General features: G+C 34.2%; 2 protein-coding genes across 4 annotated transcripts in view; one reads left to right on the forward strand and one right to left on the reverse strand.

The window, feature by feature from the left end:
• Positions 1-809: 809 nt before the first annotated feature.
• On the reverse strand, positions 810-3,924 carry LOC105194964 (E3 ubiquitin-protein ligase RING1). The gene is made up of 4 exons (XM_011160110.3): positions 3,599-3,924; positions 2,515-2,890; positions 2,051-2,353; positions 810-1,917 (listed from the first exon to the last, which is right to left on the reverse strand). Exons 1-4 carry the CDS (start codon positions 3,839-3,841, stop codon positions 1,700-1,702), a joined length of 1,140 nt encoding a protein of 379 aa, XP_011158412.1. The 5' UTR covers positions 3,842-3,924; the 3' UTR covers positions 810-1,699.
• A 32-nt stretch (positions 3,925-3,956) lies between these two features.
• LOC105194961 overlaps positions 3,957-22,183 on the forward strand; it is a 52,250-nt gene continuing 34,023 nt past the window's right edge. The window contains exons 1-3 of one of the 3 annotated variants that reach the window (XM_026135582.2): positions 3,957-4,091; positions 4,804-4,919; positions 14,901-15,561. In XM_026135582.2, coding sequence (XP_025991367.2) covers positions 15,359-15,561 — 203 coding nt within the window. In that variant the 5' untranslated portion in view covers positions 3,957-4,091; positions 4,804-4,919; positions 14,901-15,358. Of the gene's footprint in view, positions 4,092-4,803; positions 4,920-11,805; positions 12,385-14,900; positions 15,562-17,505; positions 18,074-22,183 lie in introns of those variants that run through there. The other 2 variants (XM_011160108.3, XM_011160109.3) reach the window with 2 other exon arrangements.

Here is a 22,183-nt window from a genome sequence, read left to right on the forward strand (position 1 = left end):
TCACGTGATTTAACGTACGCAAGAGCATACCCTTGCCTTTGTATCATGGTCCCGTACGAGTTTTTAACACGAATGAGTATCGGGAGTGAAGTGTCAGGAGTGAAATGTCGTGCGTTCGGTGCTAAGTGTAAATTAAGACAAATTGTCGTGAGGAGGATCTTGGATTGCAAACGTTCGAGAGCTGCGACCGAGATGGAGCTGATCCGAGCTGGATCGAGATAAACGAAACGACCAGCGGCGAACGGTGAGTCAATTCATTTGTATCTACTATTTATTCGCCCCCGCGATTTACTGTTTACGCCTCGGCTCAATATTGCGTTCGCATAAATCGCGACAAGATGACTCAATAAATCGCGTGAAAGCCGTTAGAACAGAAAAAATTTGAAGTTCGTGTACGCGCGTTTGTCGCTCCGTTCGCCAGGTGTACCAACAATCGCGGGTGATATGCTTTCCGAGATCTAACCTATACATTGACATCGTAATGTATGTGTGTATGTGCAACCGTTCCGATTTGGTTGAATTTGTGTGCAAACAAAAAATCGTAATGTATGGTATGTTCACGTTATAGAAAATGTCTCGAACAATCGTATCAGCTAAAATCTAAATCATGAGCGTGGCCACTTTGAGGCTTGTTCTCTCTTTCGAGAGAATTTCTTGTAAAATTTATCTTGTGCAAGTTTTTTTTGGTATGTATTTTTATTCTACGAAAGGGTTTTGGGATTTGTCAAACCAATTCGAAAATAATTTATTCTGTAATGGAATTGGTATTTAGGTTTCTCTTAAAAATCAAGATTATTAAAACAAATAAGTAGATCTTTATATATACATAGATATATTCTTTTCCTGTAAACTATACAGTATGGTCCACGAGAGAATCATTTAAATAAATTAATGACTATTACGATCATCGAATGATAGAATAACATGTATGAATATATGTGAATATAACATATATACCCTTTTTAAACGTACATAAAACTTGTGTAGATCCTTTATATGAAATGGTAATTGCAATTCTGTTTATAGTTTCATTTGCATGTACATTTGTCAGCTGTTATAGTTTAATTTAAATTTAAACGGCCATCATACATTCAGATTGTACATAGAAGCCATTTGCAGGAATACAAATCAAATATTAACTAGTAATTAGTATTAATTTGATTTGTTGCCAAATGTAGTCAGCTCAATAAATTTAATTTTATTTTATTAACAAATTATATGTAAATGTAATATAATAAATATCAAAAATTAAATCTTTTATTAAGATTAATAAATTATATGTGAATTTTTGAAGATCTAAATGGCATATAAATAAAAAAAAAGATGCTTATAAAAATTGCCTATCAGAGTTTGCCTATCAGATATAGTTGTTGCATACAACTACTATCCAACGATGCAACGGTAGAATGTACAATGCCGCTTAAATTAGTTTTATAGTTTTATTTGTCCTGTTCAATTCTTATTAACAAAACCATTTCTGACAACTGGCTTTAAATATGTAAAAATTGCACCATGTTGATGACTATGAATATTTTCTTATCGTCAAACCAAAAACATGGAAATACAGTATAATACAACAATGATACATACACTTTACACTCGATGCATTCTACTGTATTCCTTATAATATGAATGATAACTCATTCTTATAAGCACGGTGCAATTAGCTCCCGTCCGATTGATACTTTTGAGGCCTTCCCTAGGTCTTCTTCCATGAATAATACATTTCCAAGGGTCGATTGACACGCCAGAACTTATCGTTCACTTGTCGTAACGTTTGTGAGCCGCTTAGTACTACAAGCTGCCCAGGAGAAGGTGCGATATAAATACAGAAATTTAATAGCCTATCTGATTCAGATAGTTCAGTGTCCAAATCTAACGTTAAACGCATTGCCAAATATTTACTCAAGTGGTCCACTGCAAAAACAAATAATTCGTTACTCCATGCTGGAAAATGTTTGCTTTCTAATTTTACAATTTAATGTGCATTTATATTTATAGTTTTTTTAAAATATATAATTTCTCTTTTTAATTATACAAAGTATCTCACCTGTGGCATTTGCTGTTGTTTTTATATAACGAATACTATTCTCCTTCAATGCTTTTATTAAAGAATTATCACCTGCCATCTCTGTAGGGTGTGGTTTAAAAACAAGTTCAATTTCATTAAGCATCAAAGGTTCGCTAGGACCTTCACCTTCGGTATCAACCATAGAATCACCACCACCCGTCTCAGCTTCTGCACTAGAGGAATCATTCTCAGAATTTTGAAGACTTTTCTGTCGTTTCGACGGTTTTGGGATTTGATTTGCAGGATTTGGCGACGGTGTGGTAGAGTTTCTAGATGTTGTTCCTAGACAAATAAATTGTAATAAAAATTACAAATTTATAAGTTGCTATAATTCCAGCAGAAACTTAAGGATTAAATTATAGATTGAGAAATAATGTTGAGAGAGAGAGAGAGAGAGAGAGAGAGAGAGAGAGAGAGAGAGATACTTTGAGAATTAGTTATACCTCCACTATTCAAAGGTCCTGTCGCGCTTTGAGAGGAATCACTTTGATTTGCTACATTTGAAGATGGATTAGGTGTCGTAGGTGCGCTAATATTTGGAGTATTATTGTAAGATGTTGCATTGCTTGCATTTTCAGATTCATTGGCATTCTTTCTGGAACGCTGTGGACGATTCTGACTCTGTAGCTTAATGCCCTCCGTAATAGAGTTAACAAGTGCTGCTTGCGAATGCGACTTATTCAACTTAGCCAAAACTCGTTCCTGGTGAGCCTCATATTCGTCTCTACTTGGATAGATCTTTGAGATTAGCAAATCAAAATTTGGATCTGGTCTGAGAGATCTTTTGGAAACCAATTTCTTCCTGCATGTAGGACATTCCTGTAAATAACATTGCAAAAGTTAAAAACAGTTTATTATTAATAGCATGAACAAATTCCTTGTGTTTCAATATAAAGGTTTTAATATAAATTTTACAATAGTGTAAATGTAGTCTTGAGTTGTAAAGTAATTGTAAGGTGCAGTTGTATGTCTATTTTTATTAATGTAAATTTTTTTTATTTTTAGAAAAGTATATTTGGAAAAACTTAAAAGGTAAAAGGAAAGTTATAGAGATTAAAGCAAGCTTACATTGGTATAGAAATAGATGTACAACTGCGCCTTACAATCACATAAACGTTTACGCTGTTATAAAATGATCTTTAAATGGAACTATTTATAGAGAAACAGTATTTAGATTCATTCTTTTTAGCTGAAGTTCTTACACAGTTTATCCTTTCTTTTTTTCTCTGACAGGAAAAGAAAAGAAGGAAATACGAACTGTGCAGGAAGTTCAGATATAAAAGAACAAACTTTTGGTTCTATTAAAGGTATATAATCTTGTTGCATGATTATGAAATTCTTGCAAGTATAATTTTACTTGCACATACGAAAGAAAGATGAACTAATGACATACGACGCGTTGTGTCGTACACATTACACGAAAAGATTCGCGGGCAAATGCAAATTGCATCTCGTAGAAAATACGGCGTATTATCTCCGCGGCGTAAACACAAGTTGACTGTCGTGTCAAGCGTACGAAGCGCTTACTTTGTTACCGCTTCGTAACGCTGTGATAATACAGTCCGAGCAGAAACGGTGGAGGCACTCCTTGGTGGTCATGGTCTTTTTCAGCATATCCAGGCAAATCGGGCACATGAGCTCGCTGTGCAGACTCCGCGGACTGACCGCGATCTCCGTGTTGTCGGTGATCGCGTCCTGTGGGGTGCGGTGCAGCTCGTAGAGCGATAACTCCCATGTTTTGTTGAGGCCGACCTGCTCCGCGGATGCCATCTTGGATTACATGCGACTGTACCAAACAACCCGCCGCCGCCACTCCACGCCACGCCACGCCACGCGACACGACTGACGACACCCGCCGGCCCCACAGCAAGCAGCACGCCTGGAGTACACTAACGCCAAAACGAGTGAACACGTTCCACGGGTTCCACCACTTCCACCTTCCATCGCGGGTACCTATGCCGCGCGCACATGCGCGTTCACGCCGGCATGTGATGTGTTTCCTTCGACGGATTTGTAAACGGTATAATTCTTGGGACCTGCATCTCTTAACAAGTATCGTCTCTCTCCCTTTCTCTTCCTTTTTTATGAATTTTCTGCATTTTATCGCTTGTGTTAATGACACATAGAATATAAATTAAATATTACGTGGAGCACACATCATTATTATGTGTAAAAACAGAAAATTTATCAATCTCGGAGTATAAAACGCTGGCCAATTAATAGAAATTACGCGACAAGACATAACCTTGCAAGTGCAAATTAATTCTAGGTCAAATTAACTATCATTTCTTATTTGATTGATAGGTATTTTTATACTGCTTATTATATTCTTTAATATGCTATCGCAATTTAATCCTTTGATTGATTCTCATTTAATTGTATAATTTTATTTTTTTAATTATTTACTTTGTTTTGTTTTATTCTTTATTTTTCAATCATTTTGTTTGCTTTTCGCAGGGGGATAAATATTTTAATGAGAAATCCCTACTTCACAATAAAAGCGTCTGCTAGGGCTATTGCGCATGCGAAATCTCTCTCTCTCTCTCTCTCTCTCTCACTCTTTCTCATATCTTACTCTCCGTAACTGCACTCTTGCACTTTGTATTCTTCCTCTCTTTTTCTCATATGCGTTTAATCGTATGCCCATTTTCCTTTGCATGCAGAAAGTGTAACGCAACTACAATGAATGGCTGGACGATCATAATCTATACGTCTATTTGTTTTTATTACAGTGATTGATATTTCCATTCAAATGTTTTTGATTGAGGAGCGTGGAAGGATCGACAGTACAAAATTGGATCTTTTATTTGCAAGACGGCTACGCCTATTATTAAACCTATGCTTTTATGTAAGTGAACACGCAAATTGCTTATTTTGTTTCGCCCCAGGTGGAAATTTTTCTCTAATTTGTATACGAATATTAGAACATTTTTCAGAAATACTAAAAAATACTCAAAAAGTCTATTTTCTCTTAGAATTTTTCATACATATGAATTCTGAAATATTCTGAGATTTCTCATACCTGATTTCTAAAAAAATACTTTAACTTTTTTAAATATTATATTTTGTCAGAAATTATGAAACAAAACATTTTAGAAATCTTAGGTTATTTCTTAGTTAATATATATCTATGAAAAATTTTTTAAAAAAATGTTAATTTTTTGACTATTTTGTGTTTCAATTTGTATAAAAAATATATATAAAAGTTATAAAATTATACAGAAATTTTGAAAAATTCTGAAAAATTTCTTTGAAGAATTTTCACTAGGCACAACATATAAATTCTGCTCTTTCCGACGTATTGCCATGTATGGCACCTATTAAACTATTTAAAGCTGCACACGCTCTAATTGTTCCGAAAATCTTGAATATTATTAACCTCAGTGTTCATAAAACATGTTAACAAAACAGCCATGTGTTGTCATCTAAACAAGCTCAAATTAAAAATGATTAATTTTCGTCAAAAAGCTACACATATATAATGAAAAATTATAGATTCTTTACTCTATATTATTCGTACTTAACATGTTTTATTTAATACATAATTTAAATTGCTACATTTGATTTCATTTATCTTTCTCTCTTCGTCTAAATTCTTTTAAACTTTTTTTTCATATTTTCTACGATTTTTTGCAATGCAGCTAGAAAGTATTAATATAATTTAAAAAAATGCATTTAGTACATGAAAAGAATAGTTTTGTTGCAGTATCTAAAAATTTAGCTAAACACTGATTGTAAAATAATTTTATGGTCTATTAAAATTACTATGTAGGATACCTAAGCATAATAACGTTGCTGTAAACAGTTTTGCTATGCCAGTTAAACATCCAATACAATTTTTTAAATGGTTTAACATAATTATCTTCAGATCTGTATTTCAATAAAATTATTCTTTTTGAGTACATGAGCTAAATTTAGCTTTAGAAAAAAAAGGTTGATGGCTCAGACAGTGGCTCATGCGTGAGCAAAATGTATACATAATCGCGGTATAAATAATATAACGGTAAATAATTCCATATAAGATGGGCGTAGGCTTGGCCATTACTATGCACTATAGATCTTCTCTTCGAGAGCGACTGGAGTAGATCTATTCGCGAGCAGATCTTACGCGGCAAACTGGACCGACAAGACCCTCGTCTTTTTCTACTGACCCTAACTGTAAGAGATTGTAATTGCAGCTGTCCATGCAAAGGGGGAGGGTTTCATCGCTTATTTCTAATGTCCCATTTCTATTTCTCGTATGTTGTTCGTCGTAAAGGTAGTTTTTATCCAAGATCGAATAGCAATTTTTTTTTTTCTCTAACGATGATGAATTATATACTTGATATAATTACATCAGATATCGAAAATATTTCCGTTAATCTACTTTATTTTCTGTATTAATACTATAATTTGTTGTAACATTGAATACACATTAAAATTAACAGTAAAATAACGAGCGGAAAATACTGTAGAAATAAAAAGAAGTTTTAGTGCATTTATAAAAAAAATCTCACTGATTTAAAGAAATTATTTATGCTTCAGCTAATTATGTTATTTAATTACAATGTGCTTATTGGAAAGAGAAACTTTTTTTTACATTGATTTATTATTTTCTTTGATTGTCAATTAATTTTATATAGTGGAAAGCCATATCAATTGAAAGAAGTAGATATTACTTCAATGATTTTGAAATTACTGTTAAGCAAGAATTTGTTAGTATTCGTAGTGATTAAATTGTTTTCGCAGTGTTGCGTTTTAATCGAAAAGAAATTTGTAAATTAACCACTAGAATTTTATCGAACGAGCACGGAACAATCGCCGTTTCTGTAGGTCGCACCTTCGCCGAGTGCAGGGCGACGTCTTGTCCTACTTAAACGGCGATGCTGCTCCGACAACTTTTTAAGTCCGTTTAGTTTAAGTTGCCTACGGCAAAATGCGACATATCGGTCATTCTCCTTCCGGACACTCCACGTGCTGCTGATCGTCCAATAATATCTATATTTTGTACGAAATTTCCTCTCCGTACCATTGTATATAATTTTGTTCCTTCCCCTTTTATTATGAAAGTATTTGCAGAGAAATTTGATATTATCTGTTTATATGTATAATACATATTCTGCTCGTAGAGGACACCTTTTAATATATCTATCTACATCAGGCGTCACGGTTCTCGCGAGATGATACGATAGCGACGAGTAAACCAGAGATGGGTAGCTTATATGACGCGTAATTTACGTTGCAGATATAACTTTCGCTTGAAATCTGCAATATAGTATAACGTGACGTCAGAAGAGACTTGGACAAGATCAGCCAATTAATAACAGTATACGCTCGACCTCTCACGTATGTCTTCGATTTCATTAGAGCGTGTGCCACGCGGAAAGAACGAACTTTGCTAAATTATCTAAACATTCTGTTAGATACAAATTAGAAAATAATTTTGTTAAACTATTAAAATCATTATGTAGGACGCTCAGGCATGATGAGCAATGCTACAAAAAATTTTGGCATTTCAACAGCTAACTTGAGCGTCCCACATAATTATTTTGACGATTCGATAAAAATTATTTTCAAATCTATACCGTAGCTAAGTTTGTAGATACTTCAGCATAATCGTTTCTTCTGATGTGTACAAATAAGCGCGTAATGTTTAGATACTCGTGTAATCTGAAAAGTTGACAAACCGGGAGAGGCTTCTTTTTTCATTTTTCGTTTTGCAAATTTTATTTTATTAATTTTTCAACATGATTGAATATATAATCGTATAAATCTCCCGTTACATTTCATTAGCCTGGTTCTTTGCACATTAAAAAAGAAAAAAACTTGAAGAACAGGAACTGGATTACAGCCGTGACAGTTTTCCGGTAGACAGTTTTCCCGCGGAAGAGTCTTGCGTAATGGGCAACCGCAGATCCTCTCGTATTGCTGTCCAGAAAGGTATCGTGATACAAAACCGCGTTCGCATGGATATTATAGGCATTACGTGCGTTTTACATTCCTTTTTTGATCATCCGTTTCTCTCACGGAATTACGGTTCTGTTTTACGTAAGATCATACGGCCGCGATGCCAGATAGTCACGTGCATAAATTAATCCTTTGTTATGCACAGTATAATTTCGAGGCGAAACGTTGCATCTGCATTTGCGGTTTCTGTATCGTGCACGCGAGAAGCGGCTCGAGAAAGATAGATGTTTGGTAGAGAGAGAGATTTTATGTTTCACTAACAGATCTTTCTACTCAATTGCTTATTGCTCCCAGGCTCTCGTAGATCGAATTTCATTAAGCAGCAGTTTACAATTAAATGAAATATCTTTATCACTGCCTCCGATATGTGTAGAGACTAATAGCCACATTTGTTAGTCGTTAATTAAAATTACTTAATATTTGTTTTTCCTAAAAGAAGACGGATCGGCTGTATACCTCAAAAAACATAAACAAAGTCAATTATTAGGATTTACTTGGCTGACTTTGTTTTTTTTGCGGCGATCAATTTTGCTGGACGTCGATAATTATCATTTCTTTCGTTTTACTTCCCCGTTCCCGACATTGCACAAGCATCCGGAAGTAGCGGCGTTCTTGCCGCTTGATACATGGTTACACGTATCCGCTCAACCCAGGTCAAGCGTGAATCTAACCCACTGGTATTACTGTCGGATCTTATCCTAAGAAATCACTCTGGATTTTACATTTCTAAGCTAAGACGGAATTCCGAAATACGACACGATAATGACTCAATTCGTACTTTCACGCGATTATCTTTCGTCAGGATTGTATTATCGCTTTCATGTAATTACCATATAATTCAGCTCTCTCCCTCTTTCTCTCTTTCTCTCTCTTCCTCTCTTTAGATCGAAAATAACATTTACATCAGATTTAACGAATCACTTTTTGCTCAATTTTTATACAAATTAGTGTGTAAACGTTCCCATAGACTTATTAGAATATTCCCATGAATTTATATAATTTAGAAAAATAGACTCGAAAGTTGAACACAATGTGCAGAATTTGATTAGATCATTGACATTAACTAAACGTAAGATCCGTTGATATGCAGCAATATATTTATTATAAATGATATTGTCGCCTATTTAAAAATATGTACGCATGTATCGCGCGCGATATGAGAATCATGGAATCAGGTCTTATCTCTCATTACCATATTCTTCACGGTACTTCCTTATTCTCAACGTTGCATAGGTACCCGGAAGCGACATCGTCTCTTACAGGGTGATACACGAGTACAGAGTACACTTATCTCGGGTCAGACTGTGGACCTAATACGCTGAGATCCTTGAGATTTTATTTATTCTCTGCGCAATAATACGGAAAAAAGTATTGTAATAGCGAGTTTGAAGTTAAAGTGAAATACTGACGTAGCCTTTGGCTATGGAATTTGCCAGCTTTCAATCCCAAGCTGTACCATCAACGTGATAAAACTTAAACCTGTTCAACCCGTTGGAAAATTTACGTCACCTATTAGTAGATACTTGCTTATGTCTTAACTTAAACTTCAAATGCAAAATGCGCGACCTGTCGTCGAATGACAGTAGTATATTATGACGGATGTTCGTAAATTAGCGAAGTCGATGTGTACGGCTTTTCATCGCCGTTCTATTACACGTTAAGAACAGTTTTGCTGAAATAAAAATTTAGATGGCTACAGACTTGAAATTATTTTTATTGCACCATCAAAATAGTTATGTAATACATTCGAACGTGCTAAAATAGTCATTTTTAAATGTATTATTATCATATTGAATATCATACATAATTAATTTGATTCAACAAGATTATTTTTAAATCTATATCTATCTTAAACTTGTAGACACTTTAGCAAAACCGTTATTTTTGTGTATGCACTCAACATATTTCCTATTATTAGGACAATGAACTTTGTCTTTTGACATCCTTTTTAAGTGAACTTCTATTTCTCTCTACTTAACTATATAATATTTTTTATCGTATTTTTCGTTGTATTTTTTATATTTATATTTTATTATTACCATACACGTTTGTACAAGAAGCTACATTGGCAATATTGAAAAGTTATTATTCATTAGATAGTTATATTTTTACGTTGTCTTTTTTTATGTCACGTTAAAAATCCATCAAAACAATCTAGCAGAAAAGCTATAATTTGAATTAATATTTTTTTACTTTGTTCATGCTCCTAGCATGGCATTCCTTACGATTCTATGATTTTATTCTTCATTAACGGTCGTATGATTATAAGCTATGAAAATGACGCTTCTTGTGGGATCTGTCCGCAGCGGTACTCTTGATTACCTTTCGTTAAGAATCTTTGCTAGAACCCGTAGCGAGCTGACCTAGTAAGCTGGGCAGCGCGAGAAAATAAAATAAGCAACACACGTGCGTATTCAAAATTTACTTCAAAGTATCAATTACGATCGAAGTCTTATTGCGATCAGTTTGACACTAAATATACTTTATTCAAAGCAGAACTTTTAATATTTTTTTTTATAAATGCATGTTTATATCAATCAAATTAGATGTTGCTATACTGTTAATTATTAGCGTCTGTGCTTTGGAACATAAAAAAAAATAATCTTGCACGAAAATTTTTTTATCACCTTAATTTTTAATTGTATACTTTATATTTTATTATTATTATTACATTTCCATAAGAAGTTATCTTGATAAAAATTTTTAAAATTATTAATCATTAGATAATTAAATTTCTCCTGAGTTTTAAACTTTAGTTTTAAACTTGAAATAAGATAGTGATTTTATTTTTGATGTTGCTTTTTTTTATATCACGTATTACGTGAAAACTCAGAATGGTAATATAGATGTTTCGAATTTATCAAAACACCCGTTTGTTCTTGAAAAAAAAACCGTTTATTTCCGTTCCACATAACAAGGAATTGTGATACGTTGCGTGTCACGTTACGCCCAACGTCGGCTCGTTAGTTCTTAATCGAAATCGCATCCTTCGATCTCTCGTCATACCGCATGTCATTATGTATTCATCCAAATTGCGCCAATTAACTATTGCTGGAACAAATTTCGCTTTTTGCAAGAAAGGGTCGGTGCATACCATCGTGCGTTCCACATTACGTGCGAGGGCTTAGATTTAAAAATGGCCATTGGTATGCTCGCCCAAGATAAAATAAGGATAAAATGAAGATTTCTACATGTGTACGAAGATAAAATACACATTTCTTCTTACTGGACTTGCATTCCGTGAATTGATTTTAGCAGGGCCTACATCAATTTAATATTTTTAATTAATCAAAGAAATTATATTTGAAAGTAAGTCTCTCTCTCTCGTGTTAAAACAATTGATTTTTTTATTACAATAAAAACCATTTATAATTTTGTAAAATCGATCAGAGGCACGGGCATTACCGAGCAAACCGTGAAAGAAATGCGTGAAGCTAACAACGAAAGGTATTGTGTCCTAAATCGAGAGTCGTGTTCACCAGTAAGGCGATTGAACCTGACCCAATGAGGCGGTCCCCTGATCCTCTGGATTCTTCCGAGTAAAGAAGAAGAAGCAGAAGAAGAAGAAGAAGCGGGCGAGCCCACGATATATCAACGCGTCGTAGGTCGCGACTTGACCCACAGTCTGAAACTGCGAGCCATGGTCTTTCTCTCGTCTGAGGCCGAACGCGAGTTACGACGCGCCATGGTGTATCGCGCCGCGCCGCGCCGAGAAAGAAGACGAGGAGGACTCGCTGGAGAGGCAGCCGAGAGAGGCGACGTGCACACGTGCACCTCGGGGCATTCGCGGGTTGGCAGTCGGCTCTTGAAAGCCGCCCGGTGAATGCCACTCGCGGCTCTCAAACGCGCGTTTTTGCCAACCTCTCGGTTGCACCCAGAGGGATTCGTGTCTAACGGCTGTGCCGTAAAATTCTGCGCCAAGGGAGACTTTGCCGAGAGGGAATCTCTCGCGAAAGCGGGAGGGATGGAGAGGAGAAGTGCCGATATTTTTAACCGATCATTTTCACGGTGGCTGTAATGAACAGTATTGAATGTTCGCGCGAAGCCGTGGGACGAGAAGGAAAGAGGGAAGAGTGCGGGGGCGGTGTTGAGTGCGATTTTTAGCAAATGCTAATCTCTTCGATGTAGAGAAGTCAGCCGTTCGTTTCGCGTCACGGCAGTCAATGTTATAATAAAATTGATGCCGCGAGTGGGATAAATGACTTCTACTGAATATCAAAGACAGAGGGAGAGAGACAGAGAATTTAATAGGATTGAAACATTAGAAATTGTTCTTTGTTTCAATCCTCTTACACAAGAATGTTACACTGAACACTGTAGTTGCATTAATAGTTGTCTCACGAGCCGCTATAATGCTACATAAGCATGTGAGTAAAGTGCTCTGTAATCATTAAAATATAAAACAATAGAACGTTATGACGCCACTATATTAATTATACGCATTATTGCAATTTAAATTCACATGCTTCATTTTAAACAAATCCGTATTATTGTTTCACAAGCACAAGATTTTAGTATTGATAGAATAGCTTCGAAGACAATAATTTACTTACGTATGCACATATATACGCGTAAAATTTGAGGATTTTATTTTAAAGACGTAAATTTGTGATGCAAAAGTATTAGCTATTAATATAAGGCATTAATGAATATTTTAAGAAAACATATTGTCAAAAGTAAAGCTTCCATGGAGCAACGTAACAATTACGACTAATTCTACAAATTTTCTATGCTCTTTTCTAATTCAGTAGATCACTAGGTTTTCCAAACAACGATTTCCCAGTAGCATACTTTCTTGACAATTCCAACTCGACTCGTAGCATAGTAATACGTTAAAAGAAGAATTCGTGATACATGAAACGCTGCCAATACATGAAATAGCACCGAAATATATTGGAATATAGATTTAGCTTTAAGAGAAGCTAAATTTTTGCATGTAATTCTGGTAAACTCTCTTTACTCCAAATTATATTTGATTTGCATAATTCTGATAAACTCTCTTTAATTCCAAATTATAGAATACACAGAACCGTTGAAATCTATTAAAGATTAATCTTTATATCTAACAGTGGGTCAAGTTTATGTTTGAATTTGAAAAGCGCATAAGCAAGTAATGACAGCCTACAGATTGATTTATGAACGAATAATGGAAGGAGGATAAATCGTTGTCGCACTTAGCGGACACTTCGACGAGTCACTCGGAATAATCGTGGGGCTCCGTTACGGTGACAAAAAAAAAAAATATTTACGATCGTTTGACCCAAGGGACATGCGGGATGAAATATTTCGAGATATTTTGAAATATATAATTCGAAAGAGCCGCATCTTCTCCGTCAGAGCGAACACGGTTAGCGATCGCGCGTAGTGAACGAACCTGGGAATTTCTGAGACATCAGTGACAGTGACACTAATGACACATCCGCAATCAGAAGAACTAGTTGTACTCACGGCTACGTACGTAAGCGATCTTATAATCGTGGGAAAGCATAAATGGCGACTGCACATTGCGAATCGAGCAAAATACACAGAATCGACAACGAAAATACAAGCATCGTAAACGAAAATGAAAATCATATATAATTAATGTTTAAAGAAAAATGTTCGAGCCAGTAAACGCAAATGTTTGTGCGACAATATATCCGCGTATATAAATGTATGTATATAAATAATTATTTTAATGCAACAAATATCGATTCCCAATAAGAACAGGATCGTTTTATATACATTTATTAAACGCAAGCATGCTATGAAACAGGTATAAGTGTCTATATTTTATACCATCCTTCGTTTAACGTATATAAAACAATTTTGTTCTTATTGGGTTCGACATTACTCAGATTCTCTTCAATAAAATGTGAACATTAACGTAGGTAATAGCGTTTTAATAACATTACATGAATATTATTACGCAATATATTATTTAATATAAATATTGGCTAATCATATATGAAGTGTAAATACTCATCATACGAGTGACAAATAATACCTTAAAAATTTTAAATAAAACTTGTGAGCAGTGTCGTAAAATAACGAGGCTAAAAAAGAGATAGTATATAAAAATGTAAAGAAGCCTATTAAAGTTACTTTGTAATTTAACGCATTCGACTTTTATTAAAGAACGTAAAATAAATCCCCACGTAAATGTCACATGTGTAATTTACGAACATTCTACGGGACAAGATCTTAATAAAGTCGCATCATAAAATCGTGTTTTAATCTCCGGTGCCATTTGAAGAAGTGCAGTACGCAGCATCCATTCTGTAAATGCCACTTTCGAGTTGTTGCCTCGACCTGTAATTACGCAAGTGTAAACACAATTGTACCGGCAACGCGAATAACGTAGCGAATAACGATGCGGGTTGTGTGCGCATTCGCGATTTAATACAATAGTCATTCATAATGAACAGACAATTGGAACAGGAAGTAAAAACCAAATACCACTATCTCAAGAAGAAGGAATTGAATTCATCGAAGTTTGCGATGCTGTACAAACATTTATGAAGAATAAATGTTTATCCAGGCATTTGAATTTTAAAGGAAAGAAATTAATTATGTGCGATCTGTATCAAAATTATAAATTGACACATTTGTTCAATCAGTATTATATGATGCATTCAATTCAATGATAGGCAGACATCACATAAGCATGATAATCATAATTCTTTTTATTACAATATCAGATAATTAAAAAACAAAGTAGTAACGTATAAGTAATGTATATACGATCTGAGATTTTAATTATATATCTCAAATAATTATTGTCTTTTGTCTTTGTAAGAGTAATAACGATATAACGTAATCCAAAGAACATATTCAAAATCTAGCATAGCAACAAGCGTGTTAAATTGAATGATAAACAAACGGTAAATTTTAAAAATTGCAGATTGCCAAGACCTGTCTTCGGAGCTCTTCACTCTGTTCGAGAAGGAAAACATAAGCTGTTGCTTAAGTTGTTATCCGACTCTGACTGAAGGCCAGGGTCGTGACACGCGAGACTCATGCAGTTCAGAATCCCACGGTCTCGATGGCTGGTCATGCGATCGAGCGCGATCTTCGCGCTACATGTAGTGCGGAAAAAGTATTTCTTGGGAGAACTACTTACGCAAAATTCATTCTCATCGTGTCAAGCATCGACAAAGTGTATTAAATGTAGAAATTAAAAAATTCTGTGCGCGATTGATTTTGTAAAAAAATGGACACATAATTTAATTAAAAACGGACATTATGCAAGTGTGAAAAAAATAGTGCGGTCAAGCGAATTTTCTTAAAAATTCGTTTTTAGTTTAGTGTCGTGTATTTGTGTTGTAAATTATAAAACGTTAAAATCAATGATAAGTAACAATGGGAAACACAAAATCACAACCTTGCGGACGAAGCAAGTCGCTCTATCTGTTCTATCTTATCCATCGAACGTGGAGTGTCGTCGTAGATCATCGGAGGGATCAAGATCGCTGTGACGATACCGACGGAGAGACGGACTTATCATCAAAATGCAGCACCTGCAATGGATACGATTACCGACGGGACAGTCTAACCTTCGAAAGGTAAGAATTTTCAGATGTTTTTATCGAGTGTTGAACAATTTATTTAACAGTCGATAATGTCCATATTTTATTATTTCGAGACTCACTTGATAATTGCGATAGTTTATTTAGAGCTGATTGTTATTATTTTTTTAATTTAGTATTTTATTGATTATCAGCTATTAATTAATTAATCGATGAGATGTAATTTAAAAAATCCAACATTGAATAAATTTTTGTAATTATCAAATCTGATAGATTCGATGTGTCTAAAAATATGGATTAGCTCACATAAAATTTACATATTAATTTTGTTTTATTAAAATATTTTGTACATATGTACATTTACGACTTGACAATGTTATATTTTTTAGTAAAATTTTTGAATCCTTGAAAATAATTATCTATGATAATTTACAATGACGATTGAGAAACAATTTTACAAAAATATACAATATTATTGCATTATAGGTATATAAATGTATTTATGAAAAGTGGATTGTACTAAATTAAAAAATTAACTTTTATATCACTTTCATTATGTTTTGTTATAAAATTAGTCAAAGTATAATCCATATCTATTATAATCTGATTTTAATCAGGACATTATTGATCGTATTTTAATAATAAAAAAAAATATGAAAAGTTCTTTATCTATATAACTTCATATTTTTAATATTTTAATATCAATTGTTTTTTAATATTATTTTTTATTCTAAAAAACATTGATAAGGAAAATATGTTTAGATAAGTGCTTTGTAAATGAGAGACTGAACCAAATTTATTTTAAAATTATTACTTTCACTAATGAAAACTATATGTATGAGATATCCCAACATACAAATTATTCACAAATTATAAACTTTTCTTTCTGTCTCTTTTAACGTTTCCACTCATATAAAACGTACTATATAAACTTTCATATCCGTGAAAACGACTAATTTTTGTCGCGCGTGTATCCAATGGGAAATTATCCGTAGAAACCGTTTCATCTTACGATCAAGCGTTTCACCTAGTTCAATAATTCCAGTTTTAATGCATGATGCATCCAACATCGCATCTGTATCGTGCGTCGCATATTTTAGATAAATTTTAAAGATTCTATAATGCACCAGATTTCAGATTATAACTTTGTTTATAATTTTATACGTCGTGTATTTTTACATACGAATGTTTTCAATATTTCAAATTTATATATACAAATTTATACATTATCTGATTTTTCAATTATTTTTCATGCATTCAAATTTTTACAGGTATATAAAAAATAGAAAGAATTAAATCTTGAAATCCAACACATGCAAATTATAGATTAAAAATGAACTTTAAATAGAGGCAATAGATATATTTTTTAGTTTTTTATTTTTAATTTGATAAAATATATGATTCAGTAATAATATTATGGCATATTTTCTTTATTTAAGGAATCAACTAAGGTAAATGGAAAGAGACAGAAAGGAAAAAAAAGTAGAAGTAAAGGAAAGTTTTTTTTCTATTTATTTGTTTGAATACTGTTGATTACATTATATTGGAAAAATTGTGTTAAATTGAACATATACATATATTGCATGTTCTTAACGGTCCAGTCAAATTTTTGTGTTAATCTAACACAAGATAAATATATTAGAAAGTGATACAAATATTATGTATAAAATTAATGAAAGAAATATAACACTTTGTTACAATATGATAACAAACTGTGCATATTTCTTTAATAAAATTAACATTTATTATGTATTGACACGTACATTTAATTTACTTATTTTAGAAAAAATTAACGTTTTAAATGTACATTATCTTTACGTTATTTATTTATAAATTACATTATTTTAATTTAATATAATAAAATATGTAATAAAATATATCAATTTAACATAAGATATTTAAGTAGCATAATTATGTTGTATTAAATTAGTTCTTGGGAGTACTAAACATTTGACGCAAAAATCATTATAAATATCGTTTTTTAACGTAATAAATACAAAAACGTTTTCTATAATACTGCATACAATCGCGCTCAACGTAGTTGTCGTTTAATCGTGCGACATATTAATTTTATAATCGCTCGAAAGTTTGACGACAGTCCCGTTTCGCTCTTATTCCACACGTACATACGCACGAAGGGGAGGGAAACATTTGATTATCGGCCGCGCGTTGTGCAGCCCGATGCGAACACCTGTGTATGCGCGTATGCACGCGTAGTGACGTCTCTTCCGTCGTAGCGCGCATGATGTATCGCGAGATAAACTCACAGATAAACTCTGCTTACATTATACGAGCAGGTGAAGGCGCCTCGGCGCGCGGTGCTCCGCGGTCCGCGCCGCGTCGCGCCGGTGTCAGTAAACCTCCAACCACCTCGCGGTGCGGAGTTGGAGCGCGCGCGCTGAATCCGAGTGGTGATGATAGACCTCGCACGCGCAATGCCGATTGTCGTCTCGACGCTCGCCGGCCGATCGACGCAGCGGATCGCTAATTGAAACGGATCTCTTCCGCGCCCATGCTTCCGAGATTGAAAACCGATCGGCTAATCAAGGTAAACTTAATCTCGCGTACGCGCGCTTCGATCATCGCGCGACTCTTTGGCGATTCTGTCGCGAAAAGTTTCGTGAGAGTTTCGCGGTTGCGAAAGAAAAGAAAAAAAAAAAGGACGCGGCTTTGACACAACAGCGGACGCGATCGCAACTGATGAAGTCGGTGAATTTCGCAACTCGACGATACCGCGGAGAATATCCCTCTATCGCTTCCCGTAATCTCGCCGAAGCGAAACAGCAACGTTGTGTCGTCACGGCAGAAATAATGACGAACGAACGTGACGGCCGTATTAATGAAACGGGGTAATGAACGCCGTTTAACACGTCGTTACCGCCTGTCATCGAAATTATTGACGTTCGGCGCGGCGGTGCAGCTCGCACGCTGTCGATTTTACTCGAGCTTTTTGCTCGCGGGAGGACGATCTCGTTCGGGACTTCTCTCAATAATTGTTAACGACGAAACACCGGCGCGCGGTTTTTTTTCTCTTTTTTTTTTCCCCTCCCTCTTCCACCTCGTGTGCAACTCACGTGGACGCGCGCCTAACGAGACGAGTAATTTAATTCCCATGTGTACACGGGTCATACAAAGTGCGGCAAAACGCGGTTGTACGAGTCGTGATGAATGAATGGAGGCGAGATCGCGGGCGCGAACGTAAAAAGCCAGCTGGTCGTTACTTTCCTGCCAATTACCGCAATTGAAGAAACGCCCCGGCGCCCCTTAACGCGAAGTCGCGCCGCGATTGTTCGGCGTTCGACGAGCCGGTGTGCAGGATACGGCGAGCGCCGGGATCGCCATTGTTTCGCGCGACGCGACGGGAACCATCACCGGCGAAATGTCCGCGGGAACGTGGGAGACTGTAAAAAGAACTACGAACAATTAGCGATTGCCGTCGCGCCTTCTGATTTGCACTTTCGATAAATTTGCGAGGTAACATGACGTGCGTGCGTACGTGCTTCAATAATTTTTTTTTTTAATTTTCTGGGGAAACAAAATAGAAGAAGAAATCTGGTGGTTTTTTATTTTTTGAAAAATACGGAGAAAAATTGATACTGAGGTACTAGTATTTTTAGTTTTCTAGAAAAATTAAATAGTGAAAAACTCTTTTTTTCTAAAAATATGGTTGCACACAAAGAAATATCTATTCTATTGCCAAAAAAAGCAATTTACTTTCTTTCTTTTAAGTAACGGTTATTTTTATCAAAGAATATTCTCTTGATAATTGTCTTAAAGTATACTCTTCACAAATTTTAGAAAAAATTAAATACTCTTTCGAAAAATTGTTATAAAAATTTATTGACAAAAAAAAAGTCAGAATAATAAGTAAATCGTATGCTTGTTTTAACTTCATGTTCTTGATTGTATTTAATTACTAAGGATCAGAATATATTTTGAATAAATTTACGATTAACTTATTATAGATTTGCAGATATATAAACTTATGAAATAAATAATATTTATTTAATTCAAGCAATTCACAGTATGTATTTTTTTATGCGTACATATAAAAGTTTATTTTAAGTAAATATTACTTGTATTAAGTAAATAAAAAAAGGGGACATTTTAAAATTATTAAGAAAATATTCTTTCTATAGATAATTGTTACTAAAAAACAAAATTGGAATTGAATAATTGTTTTTCTTAGCACGAGAGTATTTTTCTCTGTGTGTGAGATGATAGTAGATTTTATTAATGAATTACTTATTAGAGCTCTTAAATGTGAAATGAAAAAAATATTCAAACCATTGAAAGAGAGATCAATAAAAGTGTCATTATCTTAAAAGAAAGATAAATACAAGAAAAAGAAACAAAAATATATTTTTCTCTCAATATTCGAGAATTTTTTTAGAGCTAAGAATATTATGCGTACGTGATAATATCGCGCGATCAAATGCACGTGTCAGGAATGAATCACGCACATCTCCACGCTTAATTTACGTTGTTAACTTTGTATATTTGTCTGATTGGAAAATCGCGTTCAACGCAAACACGAAATAAGTCGCTGAAGCTGTATTTAACGCTGGATACGCGCTGAGAATACGAGGTCTGAAGACTAGTGAAGACCCTCGGTGCTCTCCCCCGACATAATCTTGCAATGCCATTGACGCATGCTTCGTTACACGTGTAAGAACGAGCATGACTCGATTCCTTTTAATATCACGCTATATCATGCTACTAAGCATGCCCTCTTTTTAAATTGCAAAAGTGCATCTATACGAAGACTAAGGGTTGATCGCTATCGTATAATGTGTTACGTTACACTTGCGATATATCGCTCGCCAATGTCGTCGATTCGTAATCTATCTTTTATGGGCGCACAATGAAACAATACAAAACTATTTATATAACAAGTTTTTTTTAATTGAATATGATTACAAGATTTAATTAATTGTCGTAAAAAAATTGAATAGGTATTAGAATACAATTTTTGTCTATATACACATTTTTTCGTATACTGAGAAAAAATGTGTTAAAAAATTAATATATTTAGTCCGGTATACGATCGACTAAACATTGGATTGATTCCACAATAATTTAGTTGCACGAAAAAATATATAGTTATTTGTCAATTATTTAAATTTTTTAACCAAGAATTTATTAAACCAACTCAATATTTAGTTACACGTATCGTAAATATTTTAATTTATACGCATTTTGAATATCTTCTTACGGTATAGATAAATAGAAAAGATTCTAATGAAATGGGTAAGTGGGTAGAACTTTGAGGACACATCGATCGATGCCATGGCCGCTTCCATATTGGATTAATCAAGTCAGATTCACGAAGGACACTTATGTCGACCGACACGATTTCTATTCACATGATTCTACATCTTTGTTAATTGTGTGTTTAAAAATGTTTCCGTGCCAATTTCGAAACTTGAATAATTATTATAATTACATTTCTTTACAATAAAATTATATAAATTTGGAGATACGAAATTTCTCTCAAAATTGTTGAGAGATGAGGGAACGTAGATAGTCGTCCGTTACATCTATCACAGAATCGAATGCACAAGTCATGACTGTGGCCAGCAAATGAATCCAATTTAAGTAATGTGATAGCAATAAATAATATAATAATAACAGCAACAATAACATTCTTCTGCAATTTCTTCGAAGGACTTCATATCGCGTTCTCATGTATACCGGTTTATCGATAGGCACGTACTAGTTCGTCGATACCACAGGTACAGGTTTACCAGTGCGTGCAATTGCATTTTGCTCATATCGGCCAATATAATCCGGTGTTTCGAGTCGCACGTATACGACGTGGCCGCCTTCTCAAAGGGGCGACTCTTTAAATGTGATATGTAACTCGCGGTACCAATTTACGTTGTACACGATGTTCCGTGCAATTTAATGCCATTTGATGCTAATAAAATTGCCGTTTCCGCGGCCGCGGTATCGCCATAATTGGATCGCGCGCCGGTCCCGCGCGATTGTACACTTTGTTGAGCATAACGATCGATTAAAAATTAAATCGATGCGCGACTCGAATCGTCCGCGACTCGAATCGTCCACGCATGCCAAAAACAATGGGCGCGTTTATTTTGCGGCATCCACGTGAGACAGATTTCAAGGTCGTTCTTTACAAAGAATTTTATTACCTTTTTGTACATTATTTAAAAACGATAAAAGTAATATAACTCTCAATCTTATTGTTAAACTAATATTTTAAATACTCGAGTAATTACATACTCGACTATAATTTATAGCACAGAGATTGTTTTAGTTTTGCTACCAGCTTGTATAAAATTTATAGGATCGCGCATTTTTTTTTTAATTTACGTACATTCCTATTAAATAATATTTCTGAAATATTAATAAAAAAGTAATTGTATGTCTTAATAATATTATATGAATATTATGTAAAGAAGTAAATAATATAATTTACTTTAATATTTTAAATTATTGAAATAAATAATATTATTTACTTCAATATTTTAAATTATTGGAAATACTATAGCTTTTAAATGCAATAATTATAAAGTTTATAAATATTTTATGCATAATAATTTACATTAATTTTTGATCACAATAATGTTCGTAGAACTTTTCTTAATATTCCACGGATATTATATAAAAAAAGCGAGCATGTTAATACAATATT

The sequence above is a fragment of the Solenopsis invicta genome, chromosome 2 (genome assembly GCF_016802725.1).
Source record: "Solenopsis invicta isolate M01_SB chromosome 2, UNIL_Sinv_3.0, whole genome shotgun sequence".
Taxonomy (NCBI): Eukaryota; Metazoa; Arthropoda; class Insecta; order Hymenoptera; family Formicidae; genus Solenopsis; species Solenopsis invicta.

Excerpts from the sequence above, each read along its gene's own strand:
- LOC105194964 (XM_011160110.3), bottom strand. The coding sequence starts at position 3,841 with ATGGCATCCGCGGAGCAGGTCGGCCTCAACAAAACATGGGAGTTATCG. Across the intron at positions 2,354-2,514 it reads AGGACCTTTGAATAGTGGAG|GAACAACATCTAGAAACTCT; the intron begins GTATAACTAATT and ends TTATTTGTCTAG. Across the intron at positions 1,918-2,050 it reads AACAACAGCAAATGCCACAG|TGGACCACTTGAGTAAATAT; the intron begins GTGAGATACTTT and ends TTGTTTTTGCAG.